The sequence below is a fragment of the Helianthus annuus genome, chromosome 14 (assembly GCF_002127325.2).
Source record: "Helianthus annuus cultivar XRQ/B chromosome 14, HanXRQr2.0-SUNRISE, whole genome shotgun sequence".
In the NCBI taxonomy this organism is placed as follows: domain Eukaryota; kingdom Viridiplantae; phylum Streptophyta; class Magnoliopsida; order Asterales; family Asteraceae; genus Helianthus; species Helianthus annuus.
In genome coordinates, this window is record NC_035446.2 from 89,812,250 (window position 1) to 89,836,003 (window position 23,754).

The following is a 23,754-nucleotide window of genomic DNA, read 5'->3' on the forward strand; positions in this document are numbered from 1 at the left end:
TTATATATCTTCTGAGTGGAATGCCTGGCTTCCCATGTTACACCGTCGGAGAGCGGCATCCAAGCTCGAATCAATAACCTTCATATAATTGACTGGGTCGTCGTCCTCTATTCTCTTCCCAACTCCGAACTTCACCTCATCATCCCCATATCTCAAGGTGAGTGTTCCGTCATTCATATCTACCACTGCTTGTGCTGTGGCAAGAAAGGGTCTCCCTAGTATAAGGGGGACCTCGGTGTCTTCCTCCATATCGAGTATGACAAAGTCAGCTGGATAAACGAATCTGCTTACCCTTACCAAGACATTCTCGATGACACCTTGTGGGAATTTGACGGATCGATCAGCGAGTTGTATGCTCATTTTTGTAGGGCTCGTGGTTCCCAAGCCAAGCCTCTTGAACATTGATGAGGGCATAAGGTTAATACTAGCCCCTAGGTCGGCCAAGGCATTGCGAACGGGCGATTCCCCTATTGAGCACGGAATCGTGAAACTTCCGGGATCGATTTTCTTTTGGGGAAGTTTATTGAGTACGAGGGCAGAGCATTCTTCGCCTAAATTAACTAATTGCAAATTTTCAATTTTCTTCTTATGCGTAAGGAAGTCCCTCATAAATTTAGAGTATTTGGGCATTTGGGTTAGGACTTCGATAAAAGGAATATTGACATGCAATTGTTTTAACAGACTTTCGAATTTTGCGAATTGCTCATTCGTCTTTTGACGAATTAACCTACCGGGGTACGGAACTCGAGGAGCCTTGGTAGGCTCTGGTGATGGAGGAGGGTTCTTCTCTTGCAGAGGTGTTGGCACTGTTTCTTCCGTAGGTGGTTGTACTTCTGCAGGCCCTACGGTGCGGTTTCGTAGTGTGATGAGGTGAACTTGCGCCTTTGGGTTTGTTTCGGTATTGCTAGGTAATGCGCCTTGCGGTCTCTCGGAAAAGTTTTGAGCTATTTGATTTATTTGTTTTTCTATGTTTTGAATGCTAGCTTGTTGATTCCTAAAATTAGATTCTAATTGTAGAAATCTTTCCGAGTTTTTCTTATCAGTGTCAGAGACGAGGCGAGATATAGTATCTTCGAGCCTTTCTCGTCCACCTTGTTGTTGAGTGAAATTTTGTGACTCATTTCTTGATTGCTGAAAGTTTGTTCGTTGGGTTTGTTGGTTACTACTATTGCCGGGTTCCCTCCAACCAAGGTTTGGGTGGTTTCGCCATCCTTGGTTGTAAGTTCCCGTTGGGGGACCCGACGGCCTAGGTCTATTATCAATGTAGTTTACCATATCTTGTTGATCGTCCGTTTCTTTCATGCAACTCCAATTTTCATGTGACCCACCACACCCTTCACAAGCCATAACCGAGACTGTTTTTGTCATTTCTAATTTTTTTTATTTTTGAAGAAAGGGCCTCGATTTGGGCTTGTAAAGAAGTGCTTTCGTCGACCTTATGGGCGCCCGGGGCGATAGACTTATTTCCCCGGGGGGTGTGCCATTGAAAATTGATTTGAGCAATTTCCTCAATCTGATTATATATTTCATGTGGGCGTCGGTTACCTAAAAGTCCCCCGGAGCTAGAATCAAGTGTCTGCCTAGTGTGTGGCAACAATCCGTTGTAGAAAGTGGATACTTGTTGCCATATTGCGAGGCCGTGATGGGGACACTTGCGTAATAGCTCCTTGAACCTTTCCCAAGTTTCATATAAGGATTCCCCGTCCTCTTGTGAGTATGTATTAATTTCAGCCATTAATTTAGCAGTTTTAGCAGGAGGGAAATACTTATATAGAAATTTTTGGGCTAGTTCATCCCAGGTGTTTACCGATCCAGCTGGGAGGGCGTTGAGCCAAGCTTTTGCTCGGTCTTTTAGTGAGAATGGAAACATACGGAGGCGGATGGCGTCGTTTGATGCTCCATTGATCCGAAAGGTATCACATATTTCCAAGAAATTAGTTATATGTAGATGGGGATCCTCGTCCGCAAGCCCGTGGAAGGTTGCGGAGTTTTGGAGCATTTGTATCAAATGCGGTCGAAGTTCAAAGTTATTGGCTTCGACATTCGGAGCATTGATAGCGGCGCCTAGATTACCTACGGTGGGCCGTAGATAATCCATAAGGGTACGTTGGTCCGCCATTGGAGGTGGATCACCCGAAACCTTCTCTTGGTTTTTGGCTTTTAACCTTTTTCTGAGAAAGCGTTCGGGTTCTTCTAGCGGTTCTTTTATGTCTTTATTGGAACTGGAGCTCATACACTACGTGAGGATGGCGTCGGGTTCCCAGTCCTGCAATAAAAACAGAAAAGAATGTTGGTCAGAAGGTTCACCACGGCCCCGTGTTGAGCGAACACGGCCCCGTGGTCGGAATTACAGTGATTGTTTCCCAGATCCCAGTTACTGGAAGTTGGACACGGCCCCGTGTTGCACCAGCACGGCCCCGTGGTCCGCCTTCTGTAACTTGAAAAACAAAAACTGCCAGTAACGATGCTGAGCACGGCCCGTGTCCGACCAGGCACGGCCCCGTGCTGAGCTCTGTAGAAGCTGCAAAACTAAAAAAAAATCCTAAAAAATTAAAGAAAAATAAAAATATGATTAGGCCGTTGATTCCTAACTTTCTTAAAATCCTTGTGTCCCCGGCAACGGCGCCAAAAACTTGATGCGCGTGTAGTGTAATATATTTATGATGTATATTTAAGCCCCATTTTACACTTTTAGCCAAGTTTTAAATATATAAAACACGATATTTACTAACACTAAACACACATATGGGCAAGTGCACCCATCGTGGACGTAGTATAGTGTTGGTAAGATACCGAGGTCGTCCAAGGACACAAGAGCTTTTAATACCGATTTATCCTCAACGTCTAATCAAATCAAAAAGTGAGAAAAATGTTCTAAACTAAGAAAAATAAAAACTAACTAAATGCTGAAAAATAAAAATAAGATAAAAACAGATAGACAAGATGAATCACTTGGATCCGACACGTGTATTAGTATAACCTTTGATTATTTTCGCACTTTTGCACTTGTTTAAGAGATTATCTTAGTTATTGTAGTAGGCCCCTCTTTTGAAGGCGACGTTACCCTCAACCCAGTAGTTTGAGTCAGCAAGGATACAATCCTAAAGGGTCGGATTATTGAAAGATAATGAATTAAGTTATTAATGCAAATTGTGGTAGGCCCCGCTTTTGGCGGTGACGTTACCCTCGGCTAAGTAGTCTGAGTCAGCAGGGATACAGTCCTAAATAGCCGGGTTATAGTATTAATAGTAGTTAACTTATGAGGGGGTCAAAGAGTTTGGATCCCCGCCATCCAATACCTATGGGCATTGAAGGAGATCCTACTAAATTTGACCCAGGTCCCAAGCAGGACCTCTAAACGCTGAACAAGGGCAAGACCCTTACCAAACCGTTCCCTTAACCCCCGACCAGGTAGCCAACATACCTCCATATAGACCGTGGAGTTATGAATGGTGAAAATCTTTTATTTTATATAGACAGTAAAATAATGCCAAGACACCACGGACAAACGATAAGGAAAGATCACCTTCAACATAAGTAACTAGTTATTAAAGTCATTAATACAAAACCAAATAAAAAGTGCAAAAGATTAAAAATAAAAAGTATTATACTAAACACTTGTCTTCACCAAGTGATGTAAGAAACTTAGGCAAACATGGCCTTGATTGTCAAGAACTCTTACGATCAATCTTGGATCCCGAGACGACTCACACACTCTATGATGGACAATGGATGATGGTGGTGGATGATGGTGTTATGGTGGTGGTGGGTGGTGGATGAAGTGTGAGAGAGGTGGTGTGCCAAGGGATGAGAGAGAATGAAACCAAGCTCCACTATTTATAGGCTGAACAGAAGGCTGGACACGGCCCCGTGTCCGCTGGACACGGCCCCGTGCCCGTCTGACATTCTCTCTCTTCATTAATTGTAATTCGCAATTACAATTAATGCGCCTGCTGTACTTTCACCACGCCCCCGTGCCCGCTGGACACGGCCCCGTGGTGGGCAATGGAAGCTTCTACTGGTTTGTCTTTTCTGCTGCTTCCTGGGCACGCCCCCGTGTTCGCTGGACACGGGGCGTGTTCAGACTCTGTTTTCTCTTCTTTGCCTTGGGAGGTGCCGTTGAGGGTCCGGGCAGTCTACTTTTGTTCCTTTTCTTGTATTTATGATAGAATTAGTTGTCTTTTTGCTTCTTTTGTGATTTTGAGCTCATTTCATCCTGAAAATACAAAAGGAAGACAAAAACACTCTTTTTCGAACATTAGTACTTAAAAAGGGTTAGTTTTATGCCTTAATTGATGTGATTTATATGTTGCATTTTACACACATCAAATATCAAATGTATTACAGAAGTCGAGTGTATCCACAGCGGATCAAAATAATAATAAAGTATTGTTCAGTCAGATACAGCATCAAGCTTGCGAGACTTATCACGATGCTAGGAAGCTACTACCAGCCAATTTCGTGTAGTACCTGCACTTAATCTTTTTGGGAAAATACGTCAGTTTACACTGGTAAATAAGTTCAACTGACACATTTGAAAATGTTTATTAAAATTGATTTGAATGCACGAGGCACAAACTCTTTTATAACTTGGGAAAATTATTAAAATCTTGTGAACGAATTACATGTCCTTTTATGCGTTCAGTAGCCCGGGATCCTGTCCGGGTTAAAGATTAATAGACACACCACATTGCGTAAAACCGTAGTGTAAAAACCAACGGCTACGTCTTTTAATAATAATAATGTCGACATAATATACCGGGTGTACACCTACACCGGGATGTCGAGGTCGTGGCCATTTCGTAAAATGATGCCAAGGATATCCGGGACAACGGTCATTAACCCCCCAAAGGCTTTTAAGAAACAAAACTGTTTAAATGAGCCGATCATATTATTCAATTAACCACCTAAGCGATGGAAGATATGATGCTCAATCAAGCGGTAAATATTATACCGTATCCCAAGCCCGTATAGGGAAAATAAGTTAATAGTATTTACCTTTGCAAGTATATTCCTTAATGGATTACGTCACAGATAGCTTTTACTGGGGCTCCTATTCTGGAACGAAGGTTTTAATTAACCTATTAGAATCCTAACGGGTCTTTATATTGGCCGTAGCCTAGACCGGTTGGTTCCGAAATATAAATACGGTTTAATCGCGCGAAAAGGCGAAAACCGAGAATGGAGTGTGATTCTGACCCAACAAGTTCAGAGACTTGTTTTATATGGGTTTAAGGTTCACACTCTGGATTTCGGGGTCAAAATAATATGGTTTGACCCATATCGGCTAATTTATGAAAACTAGTTTCATAAACCGAATCGTGCGCGCAATAGGCGCAACGGTTAACCATGAGAGTCCTACGCTTATTTCCTAAGTCAATATGCCTTAAACAGGTTGTGGTATCAGTAGGATACCTTCCGTGATGCCCGTAACGAGTTTTTTAGTTAATATATCGCCCCGTAGGGGTTTTTCGGTCATTTTAAAGACTTTTAAAGAGCTTTTCGAGTTCTACAGGAAATCTGAGTTTCCCGAACAGTTTATAAAGTCTAAAATACTTTATTTATTATTTAAAATTAGTAGCAACTGGAATCGGATCAAAAGACCTTGTAGAACTCAAGTTTTGGCCGAAAAGGGCATATTCGGTATTTACCGAACCGTAGCCATAACCGCAGGTTATGAGCAAGGTAAAATTTATTAAAAATCTTTAAAATTCTAAAAATATTATTTTACTACAGTGGGTAAAAGTTTTGGTGACGAAATCTTGGTCTAGACAGGCGTTACGCTAATTGCGCCGTTTATTACGAAAGTTTCTTATAAATGCGCTATTTAGCATAACTCTCATTCTAGACCTCGGATTGACGTGAAACTTTAAGGACATGCTTATAATTTAGTAAGCAAGGTTATGGTCCGTTCACGTGTCCGAAATACACGTTTTATTTTAAAAAGGCCGTTACGGTCAACTTTTAGGTGATTAACGGAAATGCGTAAAAGACTCGGACAAATCATGAACCGGTCACAGAGGGTTATACCATCATGTAACCTGGTCCTAAGAGAGTCCTAAGGCATATCTATATCTCACTAAAACGGGTCAGAACTGAAGTCAAAGCAAAAGTCAAACTTTTGCGACATTCGGCTCCGAACCGGGTTAATATAGCAAATGGTCGATTCAAACGAGCGCAATCAAGTTTATATACTTAATATCATGTTTTATGAGTGTCTAAACAGGTTCCATAGCATATACATTACAGATTATCTAAGAATCGTAAAAATAGCTTTCTGTTGACTTTTTAAGCATTCGTTTGACTCGATATTTGAGCTAGTTAGAGTGGTGATCAGAGGGAAACCTTTTAGAGGTTTATTACCCACATAAATACCAGCTCATAACTACTTTTGATCCGTCATAAGCCTGAGCCATTACGGATTTATTTTGAAGTCAAACCGTATTTACGACGGTTTTGGTTTTTAGCTAATTACTAAGTATAAATAAAACTACAAAGGATCTAATGGACTTACAGAAGTTGAGACTTGCTTAGAAAACAAAGAAAAAAGCTTGAGAGCTCTTAGAAGTGACCAGAGAAGTGTTTTGAGTTGTGATGAAAGTTATGAACACAATGTGCCTATTTATAGTCAAAGGCAAGGTCCAAGATCATCACACACCACTCTACAACTGATCATGGATGGATGGCATGTGTCCTAGAGAGTTATGGGTCGAGTAGGGGGCGCCCATGACCCTGAGAAACCCATAAATTCATGTTTTACCGCTTTGGACAGCCAACAGCCAACTTTCTGTCGCTGGGCATCGCTTACGGACCGTATGGCTTCGGCCTTGCGGTCCGTAAGCCAGAGGCGGATCATCAGCAATCATTCCCCCTCCTTACGGTCCGTAAGGCATACCTTTTACGGTCCGTAAGGGGTTAAAAATGGATCTTTTTAAATCTTTTAGTAATGATTAATAAAATCTTGGTAATTAATTACCTGACCTTTCGGGTTTGAAGGGGTAACTTTGCGATATGGCCCTCGGTTAATTACAATTAAGGACCTCGCGTTATTTACCCGTATCGTTAAGCCCCCGGTTAATTTATTTATTATCCGGAAAACCTTAAATTTTTTTATTGACGCTTTTAACCCTTCTCGTACGAATTTGATCATAACTTTCTCGTTTTAAAATGGAACTTCGCGGAATTTATACAGTATATTCTAGTGAGCGTATAATACTGTTACAAAGCCTTAGGAACATTAAAGGGTCACTCAGAGGTATAATTAAACATGTTGACACGGTTAACCCCTGTAGCTTGTAATCTCTCACTTTCTTCCGCGTTTTGCTTCCGTACGATCCATGATTTATTCGTTTGAGGTACGAGCATCATTTAGGGTTACTATACAGTAAATGTACCCTTGTTTGACATTTATAACCCTCGAATTTATATACTTTCAATGTTTGTCAAAATTAGTCCTTTATTTAATATCAATGCCACGTGTAACCAAACGACACGTGTTAACACATTATTGGACACAAAAATTCGAGGTGTTACACAAATAAATTTAACGGGCGCTCAACTCAAGGCTCTTGTCGACAACGCTGTGCAAGCAGCTGTAGATCGACAATATACAGAATCTCGAAGCAGAACAGTTTCCAAACCACCATTGAAGCCAAAGACACACTCAAAAACCCACAGCAAACCACTATCCAAACCCAAGAAGGACGACGATAACCACTCGTCCAAGCCCAAAAAGGACGACGACAATCACTCGTCGAATGAAAATAGTGTTCGGCGCGAAAGGGAGTATACTGATGCTTCCCGTGCCAGGGGCTGCACATACAAGTACTTCGTATCTTGTAAACCCCGAGACTTTACGGGGGAGAAGGGTGCCGTCGAATGTATGACATGGTTGGATGAGATGGACACAGTGGTGGACATCAGTGGCTGCGCGGAAAGGGATGTAGTGAAGTTTGTGTCGCAGTCGTTTAAGGGCGAGGCCCTAGCTTGGTGGAGGGCGCTGGTTCAGGCCTCGGGAAAAGCTGTGCTTTACAGCATGATGTGGGAGGAATTCGTTTCTCTCATCAAAGAAAATTACTGCCCTCAGCATGAGGTGGAGAAGATAGAGTCCGATTTTGTGTCATTGGTGATGACAAACCTGGACTGCCAGGCCTACTTGACGAGCTTCAACACGATGTCTCGCTTGGTTCCATATCTAGTCACCCCGGAACCAAAGAGGATTGCTCGTTTTATCGGGGGGTTAGAACCCGCGATAAAGGCTAGTGTGATGGCCTCTCGGCCAATGACCTTCAGGTCTGTGACTGACCTCTCTTTGTCCCTCACGATGACGCGGTCCGACTGAGATCGTAGAGGAACAAAGAGGCTGAAAAGAGGAAGCGTGAGGATGATACCTCACGAAGGTCGGGAAATAAGCACCGTGGGAACAGTGATGGCAAGAGAGGAACAGAGTCGAGAAAAGAAGGGCAACAAACCGGAGAGAAGCCCAAGTGCAAGAACTGCCAAAAATTCCACTTTGGGAAATGCAGGTTTGGGCCGAACTCACAGTCCCAGTCAAAGACGCATATTTGTGGGCTGTGCAAGTCCAAAGACCACAAGACTGTGGACTGTAAGAAGATTAAAGACGCGACCTGCTACAACTGTAGTGAGAAGGGGCACATCAGGAGCAACTGCCCCAAGCTCGCCAAGAAGACCGAGGAAACCAAAAAGAATAACGCTAGAGTCTTCAAAATGGATGTGAAGGAAGCGTTGCAGGACGACAATGTAATCACAGGTACTTTCCTCGTGAATAATATATTTGCAAGAGTACTTTTCGATACAAGCGCTGATAAATCCTTTGTAGACCAAAAATTTTGCAAACTGTTGAACATGCCTGTCAAAACCCTAAATGTGAAATACGAGGTAGAGCTAGCAGACGGCACGGTAGAAACCGTCTCCACTATATTAGATGGATGTATGATATCCATTAAGAATCATTCTTTTCCTCTATCTCTACTTCCCTTTAATCTAGCTGGTTTTGACATCGTTCTGGGCATGGACTGGTTGTCACACAACCAGGCCCAGATCGTCTGCAATAGAAAACAAGTTGTGCTAAAACCCCCGACTGGTGAATCGCTCACCATTCGAGGGGATACGCAGTATGGATTGCCCGAGAACGTAACTATGCTCAAAGCCTCAAGATGCTTAAAAAGAGGCTGTGTCATCTACATGGCACAAGTGATTATTGAAGAGCCCAAATCAAGGATAGAAGACATTCCTGTCATTGCGGAGTATCCAGAAGTTTTCCCCGAAGATCTACCTGGGTTGCCACCAGATAGGCAGGTGGAATTCAGAATAGATATCATCCCTGGAGCAGCTCCCATTGCTAGAGCACCCTACAGGCTAGCACCGACTGAAATGAAGGAACTGAGGACCCAGCTAGATGAACTGTTAGCAAAAGGTTTCATCAAGCCTAGTTCGTCTCCCTGGGGAGCACCTGTCCTGTTTGTGAAGAAAAAGGACGGATCGATGCGTTTGTGCATCGATTATCGTGAACTTAATAAGGTCACGATAAAGAATAGATACCCATTGCCAAGGATCGACGATTTGTTTGATCAACTGCAAGGAGCTAGCTATTTCTCAAAGACCGACTTGAGGTCGGGCTACCATCAGCTGAAGGTCAGAGATGAAGACGTACACAAAACAGCATTTAGGACTCGCTACGGTCACTACGAGTTCCTAGTGATGCCTTTTGGGCTCACAAATGCACCGGCTGCGTTCATGGATCTCATGAATCGCGTCTGTAAGCCGTACTTGGACAAATTCGTCATCGTATTCATCGACGACATTCTTATCTATTCAAAGAGCGAAGCTGACCATGAGAAACACCTACGATGTATCCTTAAATTGCTGCATCGTGAGAAACTCTATGCCAAATTCTGTAAATGCGAATTCTGGCTACGAGAAGTCCAATTTCTTGGACACGTCGTAAGCGAGCGTGGTATCCAGGTGGATCCCGCTAAGGTAGAGGCAGTCATGAATTGGCAAGAGCCAAAGACGCCCACAGAGATCCGTAGTTTCCTGGGATTGGCAGGATACTACAGAAGATTCATTGAGAATTTCTCAAGGATTGCTGTGCCCTTAACTTCTCTAACCAAGAAGAAGGAAAAGTTTATTTGGGGCCCTAAGCAGCAAGAATCCTTTGATATTTTGAAACAAAGGCTGAGCAACGCTCCTGTGTTGACACTGCCGGAAGGCACCGAAGAGTTCGTAGTCTACTGCGACGCGTCACACACTGGCATGGGGTGTGTGCTCATGCAGAAAGGCAAGGTGATTGCCTATGCTTCAAGACAGTTGAAGGTGCATGAAAAGAATTACACCACCCATGACTTGAAGCTGGGTGCTGTTGTATTCGCACTAAAACTGTGGAGGCATTATCTATATGGAATCAAGTTTGTGATCTATTCAGATCACAAAAGCCTTCAACATTTGTTCAATCAGAAGGAGCTAAACATGAGGCAACGCCGTTGGATGGAGACCTTGAATGATTATGATTGTGAGATCAGGTACCATCCCGGCAAGGCGAATGTAGTCGCTGATGCCCTGAGCCGGAAAGAAAGGATGAAACCCATCCGAATCAATGCTAGGAGAATGGAAGTAAAGAATAACTTGATTGAAAGGATATTAGCTGCACAGCGAGAGGCTGTGTTGGAAGCTAATTATCATAAAGATAAGTTAGGAGTAACTGAGGAGCAGTTAACTCTTCACAAAGATGGACTTTTGAGATTGAATGGGCGGATATGGGTTCCTATTTATGGAGGACTACGAGATGTTATCCTCCAGGAAGCCCATAGTTCCAAATATTCTGTCCATCCTGGAGCAGATAAAATGTATCAGGATTTAAAAGCAAATTATTGGTGGATAGGCTTGAAAAAGTCTGTAGCCGCTTATGTAGCCAAATGCTTGACTTGTGCGCAAGTCAAGGCTGAGCATCAAAAGCCATCTGGCTTGCTACAACAGCCTGAACTTCCTGAATGGAAATGGGAGTGTGTAACTATGGATTTTATCACCAAGTTACCAAAAACGAGCAAAGGAAACGACACAATATGGGTTATAGTTGATAGACTGACTAAGTCAGCTCATTTCTTACCCATCAAGGAGACTTATAGCTCCGACACATTGGCCCAGTTATATGTAGATAAGATTGTAGCCTTGCATGGTATACCTGTGTCTATTATCTCAGATCGAGATACTAGATACACGTCTCATTTCTGGAAAAGTTTCCAACAATCTTTGGGCACACGTTTGAACTTTAGTACGGCTTACCATCCTCAGACAGACGGCCAGAGTGAGCGTACTATTCAAACGTTAGAAGACATGCTGCGAGCATGTGCTATCGATGTAGGTGGTAGCTGGGATAAGAACCTACCCCTAATCGAATTCTCCTACAACAATAGCTACCATACCAGCATAAAGGCTGCGCCTTTCGAGGCATTATACGGTAGGAAGTGTAGATCGCCTGTTTGTTGGGCGGAAGTGGGAGAGGTCCAATTGTCAGGGCCAGAAATAGTTTTCGAAACAACGGACAAGATTGTCCAGATTCGGGAACGTCTCAAGGCTGCCCGTGATAGGCAGAAAAGCTACGCTGATCCAAAGCGTAAGGATTTTCACTTCGAGGTAGGTGAAAAAGTGCTACTAAAAGTATCACCCTGGAAGGGGGTGATGCGTTTTGGTAAGAAGGGTAAACTGAGCCTGAGATACATAGGACCTTTTGAGGTTATCGAACGTGTCGGGTCAGTGGCCTATAAGTTGAACTTACCAGAATAGCTCAATGGAATTCATAATGTGTTCCACATCTGCAATCTAAAGAAGTGCTTCGCTGATGAATCATTAGTGATCCCACACACAGATGTGCATATAGATGAGAGCTTGAAGTTTGTGGAGAAGCCATTGTCGATTGAAGACCGACAGGTGAAAAAGCTCCGAAGAAAACACGTACCGATAGTAAAGGTTAAATGGGATGCCCGGAGAGGTCCCGAATTCACGTGGGAAGTTGAATCCACGATGAAAGAGAAATATCCCTATTTGTTTGAGTAAATCTCGGGTCGAGATTTATTTTAAGGGGGTGAGGATGTAACACCTCGAAATATTGTGTCCAATAATGTATTGACACGTGTCTTAAGTTTACACGTGGCGTTTTATATTTAATAAAGGACTAATGTTGACAAACCTTGAAAGCATATAAATTCGAGGGTTAGAAATGCCAAACAAGGGTAAGTATACTGTATAGTAACCCTAAATGGTGCTCGTACCTTCAAACGAATAAATCATGGATCGTACGGAAGCGAAACGCGGAAGAAAGTGAGAGATTACAAACTGCGGGGGTTAACTGTGTCAACATGTTTAATTATACCTCTGAGTGACCCTTTAACGTACCCGAGGCTTTGTAACAGTAAAATATGCTCACTTGAATATACTATATAAATTCCACGAAGTTCCGTTTTAAAACGAGAAAGTAATGATCAAATTCGTACGAGAAGGGCTAAAAGCGTCAACAATGAAAGTTAAGACTTTCGGAATAATTAACAAGATAACCGGGGACTTAACAATACGGGTAAATAACATGAGGCCCTTAGTTGTAAATAATCGAGGGCCAAATCGCAAAGTTACCCCTTCAAACCCGAAAGGTCAGGTTCATAATTACCTAAGATTTCGTTATTAATTACAAAGATTTTGGCCATGATTACAAAAGATTTAAAATTCTTGAAAAACCAACCTCTCGCGGGCCGCGTTAAGGTTTGGGTTAAGTTGAGGCGGGCCGCGAGCCTCCTGGTTGAACGCGTCTGATTTAAAACTTCAGGCGGCCCGCGTAATAGTTGCATGAATCTTTCATGCGGGCCGCGTGAGACGCCCAGATGCAGAATGTTTGGACAGACTTGCCTTTTGAGCTAGTGAACGACCAAATGAGCAATAAGTGAAGCATGGGTGCCCTCTACTTGCCTCCTAACATCAAGGGCCACCTGCCCATCATCCATACTCACTTGTAGACTGATGTGTGATGATCTTGAGGCCTTTCTTGCACTATAAATAGGCATGCTTGGTTCACAACTAATTCACACTTCAAAACACACCTTCTGCTCATTTCTCAAGCTCCCAAGCTTTCTTCTAACATTCCTAAGTCGTGCACAAGTCTCTGTAAGTATGCCAAACCTTCTGTGACTTTGTTTTTGTTTAGTTTAGCCTAAAAGTCAATCCGTCGTAACTAACGATTGACTTTTCGATAACTCACGAATGGTGCAGTGAATTCTCGAATCAAAAGTAGTTATGTGTTGGTATTTATGGGGGTAATAAACCTCTAAAAGGGTTTCCCCTGATCACCACTCTAACTATGTCAAATGTCGAGTCAAACGTGCACTTAAAAAGTCAACAGAAAGTCATTTTGCAATTTTGTACATAATCTGTAATGTATATGCTATGAAACCTGTTTTGATGATCATAAAACATGATATTAAGTATATAAACTTGGCTAAACTCGTTTGATTCGGCCATTTGCCATATTGACTCGGTTCGGAGCCGAATGTCGCAAAAGTTTGACTTTTGCTTTGACTTCAGTTCTGACCCGTTTTAGTGCAATGTAGACATGCCTTAGGACTCTCTTAGGACCAGGTCACGTGATGGTATCACCCTCTGTGACCGGTTCGTTGTTTGTCTGAGTCTTTTTACGCATTTCCGTTAATTACTTAAAAGTTGACCGTAACGCCCTTTTTAAAATAAAACGAGTATTTCGGACACGTGAAGGGACCATAACCTTGCTTACTAAATTCTAAGCATGTCCCTAAAGTTTCACGCCAATCCAAGGTCTAGAATGGGAGTTATGCTAAATAGCGCATTTATAAGAAACTTTTGTAATAAACGGCGCAATTAGCATAACGCCTACCTAAACCAAGATTTCGTCACCAAAAACTTTTACCCACTGTAGTAAAATAATATTTTGGGAATTTTAAAGATTTTAATTAATTTTAACCTGCTCATAACTTGCGGTTATGGCTACGGTTCGGTAAATACCGAATATGCCCTTTTTGGCCAAAACTTGAGTTCTACAAGGTCTTTTGACCCGATTCCAGTTGCTACTGATTTTAAATAATAAATAAGATATTTTAGACTTATTAAACTGATCGGGAAACTCAGGTTTCCTATAGAACTCAGAAAACCCTTTAAAAAGTCTTTAAAATAACCGGAAAACCCCTACGGGGCGTATAATGAACTAAAACTCGTTACGGGCATTATGGAAGGTATCCTACTGATACCACAACCTCTTTAAAGTATATTGACTTAGGAAAACAGTGTAGGACTCCTACGGTTACCCGTTGCGCCTATTGCGCGCACGGTTCGGCTTATGTAACTAGTTTACATAAATTAGCCGATACGGGTCAAACCATATCATTTTAACCCCAAGATTCAGAGTGTGAATATTAAACCCGTATAAAACAAGTCTCCGAACTTGTTGGGTCAGAATCACATTCCATTCTCGGTTTTCGCCTTTCACGCGATTAAACTGTATCTATCCCTCGAAACTAACCGGTCTAGGCTACGGCTAATATGAAGACCCGTTAGGATTCTAATAGGTTATTTTAAAACCTTCGTTCCAGAATAGGAGCCCCAGTAAAAGATATCTGTGATTTATCGATTAAGGACAATACTTGCAAAGGTAAATACTTTTAACTTATTTTCCCTTATACGGCTTGGGTTACGGTATATAATATACCGCTTGATTGAGCATCAAATCTTCCATCGCTTAGGTGGTTAATTGAATAATTTGATCGGCTCATTTAAACAGTCTTGTTACTTAAAAGCCTTTGGGGGGTTAATGACCATGTCCCGGATATCCTTGGCATCATTCGAAGAAATGGCCACGACCATGACAGTCGGGTGTAGGCGTACACCCGGTATTATGTCAATACTATTAAAAGACGTAGCCGATGGTTTACCCGCCTCGGTTTTACGCAGTGTGATGTGTCTATTGATCTTTAACCCGGACTAGATCCGGGCTATTGAACGCATAGAAGGAACATGTAATTCGTTCACAAGATTATAATTTTAAATAATTCTCCCAAGTTATAAAAGAATTTGTGCCTCATGCATTCAAATCAATTTTTATAAACATTTTTCAAAAGTGTCGGTTGAATGTATTTACCAGTGTAAACTGACGTATTTTTCCAAAAAGATTAAGTGCAGGTACTACACGAAATCAGCTGGCATTAGCTCCTTAGCATCTTAAGAAGTCTCGCAAGCTTGATGTCTTATCTGTTGAACAACATTTTTATTTATTTTGATCCCTCCTGTGGATACTATTCAACTACTTGTGATACATTTGATATTACAGTAAATGGTTGAATCATATTTATCTTTATGCTTCCGCTGTGCATTTTTATATTGTGGTTTGACTATATTGTTGCCAACTACGTCACGATAATCCCCCACCGGGCCCACCGGTGATACACGTGGAAATCGGGGTGTGACATCAACGGTATACACATGTGTACTTAATTGGATATAAATAGAACAGTACATATGTGTACTCAGCATCGTACATATGTGTACAGTAATTCACAGGTGTACATCAACATTCAATACAAAAAAAAAAATTCTGAGATATCACAAAAACAGACGATATACACATGTGTACATCGCATTAAAAAGAGGGCAAAATCAGAATACACATGTGTACATCGCATTTAAACAAATAATTATTTTATTATTTGAATTAAGTTACATCTTTCCTAATCCTTGATTTGATTTGTGAGAGATTTATGCAATGAATTTAAGAGGATAATTGATTACTTGATTTGTGAGAGATTTATGCAATCAATTTAAGATTGAAATTACACATATACCCTTTTTGTATTTAATTAAATAGAAAAAATTAACCAAATAATTACCATCATGCCACTCACTTTAATCTCAAGATCATAAAAATCAAGGGCCCAGATCAGTTCACACAGTTCACTCTTGGGATTTTGTTCACGTTTGAACCTAATCCTATATATATATATATATATATATATATATATATATATATATATATATATATATATATATATATATATATAACCGTTATATAACGGCTATAAAACGGTAATATAACCGTTGCAAAACGGTTATAATTTACCACTATAAATTACCAACTATCAATCTCATTTTTTTTTCACAATAAACACTCTTCTTCTCAAGGTTATTCAAGAAAAAATTTTGAAGATGATTTACCCGGTTTTAATATTGGCCGGCATAATATTAATATTGTTGTCGACCTTAATGTATGAACTTCCACCTCATCTTTTTAGTACTTATGTATTCATTTATTTGTTTATAGTTGTACCTATGTATGTTATCTCATTTTTAATGAGTATTTAGATTTTAAAATTTATCTTATTTATGTTTAGCAACAAAATGGCAAACATCGCAAAAATTGAATTCCCGGCTCTTAATATCACCGAAGAAAATTATATGCCGTGGACGGCACATGTTAAACGACATCTCAAGTCAATGGGTGTTTTGGAAACGATAACGGAGTGGAATAATTGTAACGATCAAGACAAGGCAAAAGCCGATGTCTTCCTCCATAAACACATTGATGAGATGTTGCAATTTGAATATTCAAATTTTGAGGATCCATACGTTTTGTGGGAAGATTTAAAAAGCAGATTTGATAATCAAAGGGAAGTTTTACTTCCCACTGCTAGAGATGAATGGAACAATCTCAGGTTCCAAGATTTTAAAAAAGGTGAATGAATACACCTCTGCTTTGTTCAGGATATGCTCAACGCTTCGATTCTGTGGGCAAACTTTTACTGAGGAAGATATGTTGGAGAAAACTTTCTCCACATTTCATGCATCAAATATAAACTTGCAACAACAATATTGGTTGCAAAGGTTTCAAAGATATTTTGATCTAAATTTATTTCTCCTCGTAGCAGAGAAAAACAATGAGCTACTAATGAAAAATCATCAAGCTCGTCCCACTGGATCATTAGCCATTCCAGAAGCAAATGATGTTATTAATGATGATACTAAAGACACTGGAAGAAAATGGGGATGAGGCCGTGGCCGTGGCCATTTTGGTAAAGGTAATGGTCGCAACTATTCCTTCAAAAGAAATAATAATTTCCGAGGTAATTCCCATGGTCGCGGTCGTGGTCGTGGTCGAAATCAAAGAACCCCTAATTACCACACTCCACAAAATACCAATTCCAACCAGTATAACAAAAGGAATGAAGCTGGTAGGTCTGAAAACAATGGCACTTCTTGTTTCAGATGTGGAAGTACAAACCATTGGTCAAAGGCTTGTCGTACACCTTCACATTTATGTGAACTTTACCAAGCCTCTCTCAAAAGAAAAGAAAAGGAGATGAACCATGTGGATAATTTTAATGATATCCACGTCGAACTGAATGTCGCCGACTATACCAATGACATGGAACTGTGAAACAAATGTTGCTAAACCACAATAATTATATGCAACAATTATGTAATTTCCTTTATTATAACTATCTTTATTATGTTTCACTAGTCTTTCTTTTCATGTAACGTTTTCAACTAATAAATAAACTTCTTATTAAAAAATAAATCATAATGCCTTCGTTATACACTTATTATTATTTCTCTTTATATTTCAAGATTAAAATGAATACCATTGGAGCACAAGAGCAGACAAATGATGCAGATATATGTATAGCGGATAGTGGAGCGACACACACTATACTTAAATCTAAAAAATATTTTTATGAGTTGAAACCGGATAGAAGGAGTGGGAAAAGCTAATTTAATATTACCAAATGGTACAAAGCTCTTAATAGAAAATGCTTTATTTTCCCCAAAATCAACAAGAAACTTGTTGAGTTCCAAAAACATATATCATAACGGATATGATACTCAGTCAAGGACTGTTGATAATAAAAAATAGTTGCACATCATGAGCAAAGATCATATACTGAAAAACTGCCAATGCTCCACTCTAGTTTACATTATACACACATTAATGTGCCTCAAGCACATATGGCAGTAAAAGAAAGTTTTCGTGATCCTGAGACATTTAGCTTATGGCATGACAGACTAGGCCATCCAGGATCTACAATGATGAAAAGAATTATTGAAAACACACATGGACATCCATTGAAATATCAAAAGATCCCCCAATCAGACAAAATGCCTCTATGTACCTCTTGTTCACTTGGAAAACTAATTACAAGGCCTTCGTCCTTAAAAGTTGACAAAGAATCACCAACGTCTCTTGAAAGAATTCAAGGTGATATATATGGACCAATTCATCCACCATGTGGACTGTTTAGATATTTCATCGTCTTGATAGGCGCATCCAGCAGATGGTCTCATGTCTCTTTATTATCAACTCGTAAAGTTGCTTTTGCAAAATTTCTTGCTCAAATTATCAAACTATGAGCACATTTCCCTGATTACACTGTTAGAAGGGTAAGACTTGATAATGCCGGTGAATTTACATCACATGCTTTTAATGATTATTGCATGTCTGTGGGAATTGTTGTCGAACACCCTGTTGCTCATGTACACACACAAAATGGCTTAGCTGAATCATTGATCAAACGTTTACAGCTAATCGCTAGGCCATTAATAATGAGAACAAAACTTCCTGTGTCTGTTTGGGGTCATGCAATTTTACATGCTGGATCACTGATTCGTGTGAGACCAAGTGCAAATCATAAGTACTCCCCACTACAACTTGTTTCTTACCATGAGCCAGACATTTCCCACCTTAAAATTTTTGGGTGTGCAGTGTATGTTCCTATTGCACCACCACAACGCACAAAAATGGGACCTCAAAGAAGGTTGGGAATATGTGTTGGATATGAAACAGCCTCCATCATACGATATCTTGAACCTTTAACAGGTGACGTATTTAAAGCACGTTTTGATGACTGCCATTTTAACGAGGCAATGTTCCCAGCATTAGGGGGAGAAAATAAAAAACAAGAAAATGGTGTCTCATAGTGTGTGCCTTCATTGTCTCATCTTGATCCAAGAACAAAACAATGTGAGACAGAGGTTCAAAAGATAATACACTTGCAAAACATTGCAAATCAATTTCCTGATGCTTTTACTGATACAAATAGAGTTACTAAATCTCATATACCAACTATTAATGCTCCAGCTCGAGTTGAGATCCCAAGTAAGGCAATAGATAACAAAATAGCTCATGAATCTAAAAAACGTTCGAAACGTGGAAGGCCAATCGGTTCAAAAGATAAGAATCCTCGAAAAAGAAAAACACTTGTAAAGGAAATTGACCACAAAGAGAAGGATCTTGATAAAACACTAAATACCGAAACCTCTCATGAGGAAGATGTTGATGATGCTAACAAAGAGATATCAATCAACTATGGTCATACACATGTCATATGGAACCGATATGAAATGGAAAATAGTGATGAGATATTTTCTTATTCTATAGCAAGTGACATCATGGGTGGAGATGATGATCCTGAACCAAAATCGGTCAATGATTGTCTAAATAGACATGACTGGGATAAATGGAAAGGCGCTATGCAAGCTGAATTAGATTCACTCAACAAACGAAAGGTTTTTGGGTCTATTGTTGTTACACCTAAGGCTGTAAAGCCTGTAGGGTATAAATGGGTTTTCATACGAAAATGAAAAGAGAAAAATGAGGTTACAAGATATAAAGCGATACTTGTAGCTCAAGGTTTTTCACAAAGGCCAAGGATTGACTATGAAGAAACATATTCTCCCATTATGGATGCAATAAACTTTAGATACTTAATCAACTTAGCAGTTTCTAAAAGGTTAGAAATGCGTCTTATGGATGTCGTTACAGCTTACTTGTATGGATCACTTGATAGTGACATCTATATGAAAGTTCCTGAAGGATTTAAACTCTCTGAAGTGTTAAGTTCGAAACACAAAGAAATGTATTCGATCAAATTACAAAGATCTTTATATGGGTTGAAACAATCTGGAAGGATGTGGTACAATTGTTTGAGCGAGTATTTGACAAGTAAAGGTTATACTAATAATCTTATCTGTCCATGTGTCTTTATTAAGAAGACAACATCAGGATATGTGATCATAGCTGTATATGTTGATGACCTAAATATAATTGGGACGCAAAAAGAAATTCATGAAGCAATTATTCTTTTAAAGAAAGAATTTGAAATGAAAGACCTTGGAAAAACCAAATATTGTCTTGCTTTACAAATTGAACATATGAGTAATGGAATACTTGTGCATCAAACGAATTATACTGAAAAGCTGTTGAAACGTTTCAATATGGACAAGGCAAATCCTTTAAGCACTCCAATGGTCGTTAGATCACTTAATGTCGAAAATGATCCATTTCGTCCTTGTGAGGACAACGAAGAAGTTCTTGGTCCAGAAGTAACATACCTCAGTGCAATTGGAGCACTTATGTATCTTACCAATTGTACGAGACCCGACATTTCTTTTGCAGTGAACTTGTTGGCAAGATTTAGTTCAGCTCCTACTAAAAGGCACTGGAATGGGATTAAACATATTTTTCGATATCTTCGAGGTACTATTGATTTAGGCTTGTTTTATCCCAACGATTCAAAAGAAGGGTTAGTTGGTTATGCAGATGCAGGTTATTTATCTGATCCTCATAAAGCAAAATCTCAAACTGGATATGTATTTATGAACGGAGGAACTGCGATTTCATGGCGTTCTCAGAAACAAACACTTGTCGCAACATCCTCAAATCATGCTGAAGTCATTGCACTACATGAAGCTTCAAGAGAATGTGTATGGCTAAGATCTATGTCACAACACATAGTGACTTCTTGTGGGCTAGAGAAAGATCGAAGTCCAACTCCTATCCATGAAGATAATGCCGCTTGTGTCTCTCAGATGAAAGAAGGGTATATCAAAAGTGACAGAACAAAACATATACCACAAAGATTCTTTGCATATACTCGGGACCTTATTAAAGACAATCAGGTCGAGATGAGATATGTCCAATCCAACAACAATTCAGTCGATCTTTTCACAAAAGCACTACCTACAACAACTTTCAGGAAACATGTTCATGACATTGGCATGCGTCATGTACGGAGAATGTGATTCCTTACAAATTGCAAACTTGAGGGAGAGTTATAGATGTCACACCCCTTTCAAAGGCGGAAGCACGAGGTGTGATCCTGAAAGGTTCTAATTGCATACGAATGGTAAACATACTACATGCTCGTAAAATAACTCCAAAATGCCATTGACATTACATAATTAAAAACATAACATAAGTTAAGTGTTTACATCACAAGATAACATATTGTCTGAAAAGTTTACAACTTTATTTAAAAGACGAACATCATGGTTTAGATTCTTATATCCCACATAGGATGGAATATAGTAACCAATTCCCACAAAAACAGGCATCAGAGTCTTGACACAGCATAGCTAAGAACATAAACAACATCCAAGAGCAAGAGTGAGATTACGCGTACATCCACTTTAGTTACCTGAAATACATGTGAGTTTTTGGAAAACCATCAACATAATGTTGGTGTGAATTCATGCAGATTTGTGAAAAACATTTAAGCATTTGTTATGGAAAACATGGTATGAAATTTTATGAAATAAGGATTTCTGTAAATATAAGGAATACGAGATCACTAATGGTTCGCGAGGCCACTAACATATGTAACGACATAGGAAGCATCCAAATCATAGGCATTTTTACTTGTTGATCCATGACTGTCGATTTACGACTAGAGACACAAAAGCACTGCTTGGTAAAAGAATGGCCAAGAGTGTGGCTGCCTGAACCCCATTAGATTTAACCTTTTGTTCCGCGGTCTTGGTATGTAACTGATTAATGGTGCTTATGGCACCCTATTCGTGACATGATCTAATGTATCATTCCTTTTTTTTAGTATTCAACATACCATAACACATGTATTTTCCCCAAGTTTAGAAAACAAGTAAAAGTTTAAAAGTGGGGACATGAACTCACAACTTTGCGTTTCCTGCGTCGTAAACTTCACCGGTAGCGTCGTGACCTATACGTGTCCTATTAATGTTAGTCACTAGACTTGTATTACACAAGTACAAGTCACCATCATTTGTTTATGTATATATTCTTTGTTAAAAGTTAATTTATATTTTTAATTATGCATGTTACTTATATTATTTTTCCAAAATAAATATAAGTATTTTGTGAAATAATATTTTCAATATTATTTTTGTACAAGTATACTTGGTATTTTATGCAAATACTTGTGTATTTTGTATTTTTCACAAAAAGTCAATACTTTGATTTTATTACTTTCCGGAAATGTCCTTAAAAATAATGTATTTTTAAGATTTGTATGAAATATATATATTTTGTCATGTTATAAAATATATATGGTTATTCTTGATATTCACCCGACTTTTACATAAATCCCAATACTTGGTATAGGTTATATATTTTTCCAAAAATATATATTTAAGTCTATAAATCTCCAAGTTCAAAAATGTGTTAAGGAATATATTTTTGTAAATATATTTTCTTGTACTTGTCCATGTGCATCTTATGTATTGTCATGTATTTTGTATGTGTATTTTTTGTATTTTTACTCCTTAGGAGTATTTAGTGTATTTTCAAGTCCTAATATACTATTATATATAATACACATAGTATACACTTAGCACAAAATTTAGTGATCACTAAATATATATATTATTTCCTAAAAATATACATACTTAATATCCATTTTAAGAAGAAATCATCATTTCTTAACTTGTAATTTTACACAAAAATTAGGAAAACCTTGGTAAATATTTTTAGGTGAATTTTTAGGGAATAAGTTTTACCAGAACTTATATTTTCTAAGTGTCAAAATTTTATAAAAATTTTGACATCGTTTCCCCTAAAATGGAGGTTTCCCATGTTTTCAAAACATGTGTTTATTTTCTTTTCAACACCAAAACAATTTTCCAATAATAATCAGCAATAATAAACACTAACTTCTTCATAAGAAACATCATGGTGAACGTGTTTCTTGTTAAAAATGTGTAGTCTTTTGGATCTACACTTAACATATTATGACCTTTCCAAAAATAAATGTTCTTGAGTATTTTAAACAAAGTTTTATAAGACTTTATTTTGCTAACCAACACATTCATGAGTTTAATGGTTTCAAAGTTTGTAAATCATGTTCTAAAACCACTTTTATGTTTATTAGAAAGATCATCATTTTTAACATTATGTTTAACCAAAGATCTATCAAGATCCATGCTTAATAACTTTAGATCTTTCAAAAACAAGCTTTATGTTAACTTTTTAACAAACTTTCCATGAGATTTAGTTTCAAAAATTTGTTCTATACACACTCTATTACTTCAAAATTACAAGATTATGCATAGAAATTCTTATTTCAAGTTCACATCATGCTTCATATGTTCATCTTCAAGTTTAACCATGGATCCTTCAAGATCCATGCTTAAACTTGGTAGATCCAAGCTTTAACATACTTGATCTAACCATAAACACAAGATACAACATCAACAACTTCATTACACACACTAAAATTTCATGTAATCACTTATTTTCTTCATGAATATGTTAGATCTTCTTATTTTTAGCATTAAAAGTTAAGTTGTTTAGATGGTGAAACTTGTACATAACATAAACATGACTTAAATTAGTGATCAAGAAGCTTACTACTAGTTCTAATGGCTAGGGAAGTGGCACAAGAATGAAGAAGATGAACAAGGAAGAAAATGAGAGGTTGAAAG

The 23,754-nt window shown here is 39.0% G+C and overlaps 1 protein-coding gene and 1 non-coding gene across 2 annotated transcripts; both read left to right on the top strand.

The window, feature by feature from the left end:
* The first annotated feature begins 1,634 nt into the window (after positions 1–1,634).
* LOC118487022 lies at positions 1,635–1,741 on the top strand. The gene has a single exon (XR_004880189.1). It is a non-coding gene; the product is annotated as a small nucleolar RNA R71 (small nucleolar RNA).
* Positions 1,742–16,422: 14,681 nt separating this feature from the next.
* On the top strand, positions 16,423–17,071 carry LOC118486513. The gene is made up of 2 exons (XM_035983006.1): positions 16,423–16,736; positions 16,786–17,071. Exons 1-2 carry the CDS (start codon positions 16,423–16,425, stop codon positions 17,069–17,071), a joined length of 600 nt encoding a protein of 199 aa, XP_035838899.1.
* The last annotated feature ends 6,683 nt before the right edge of the window (positions 17,072–23,754 follow it).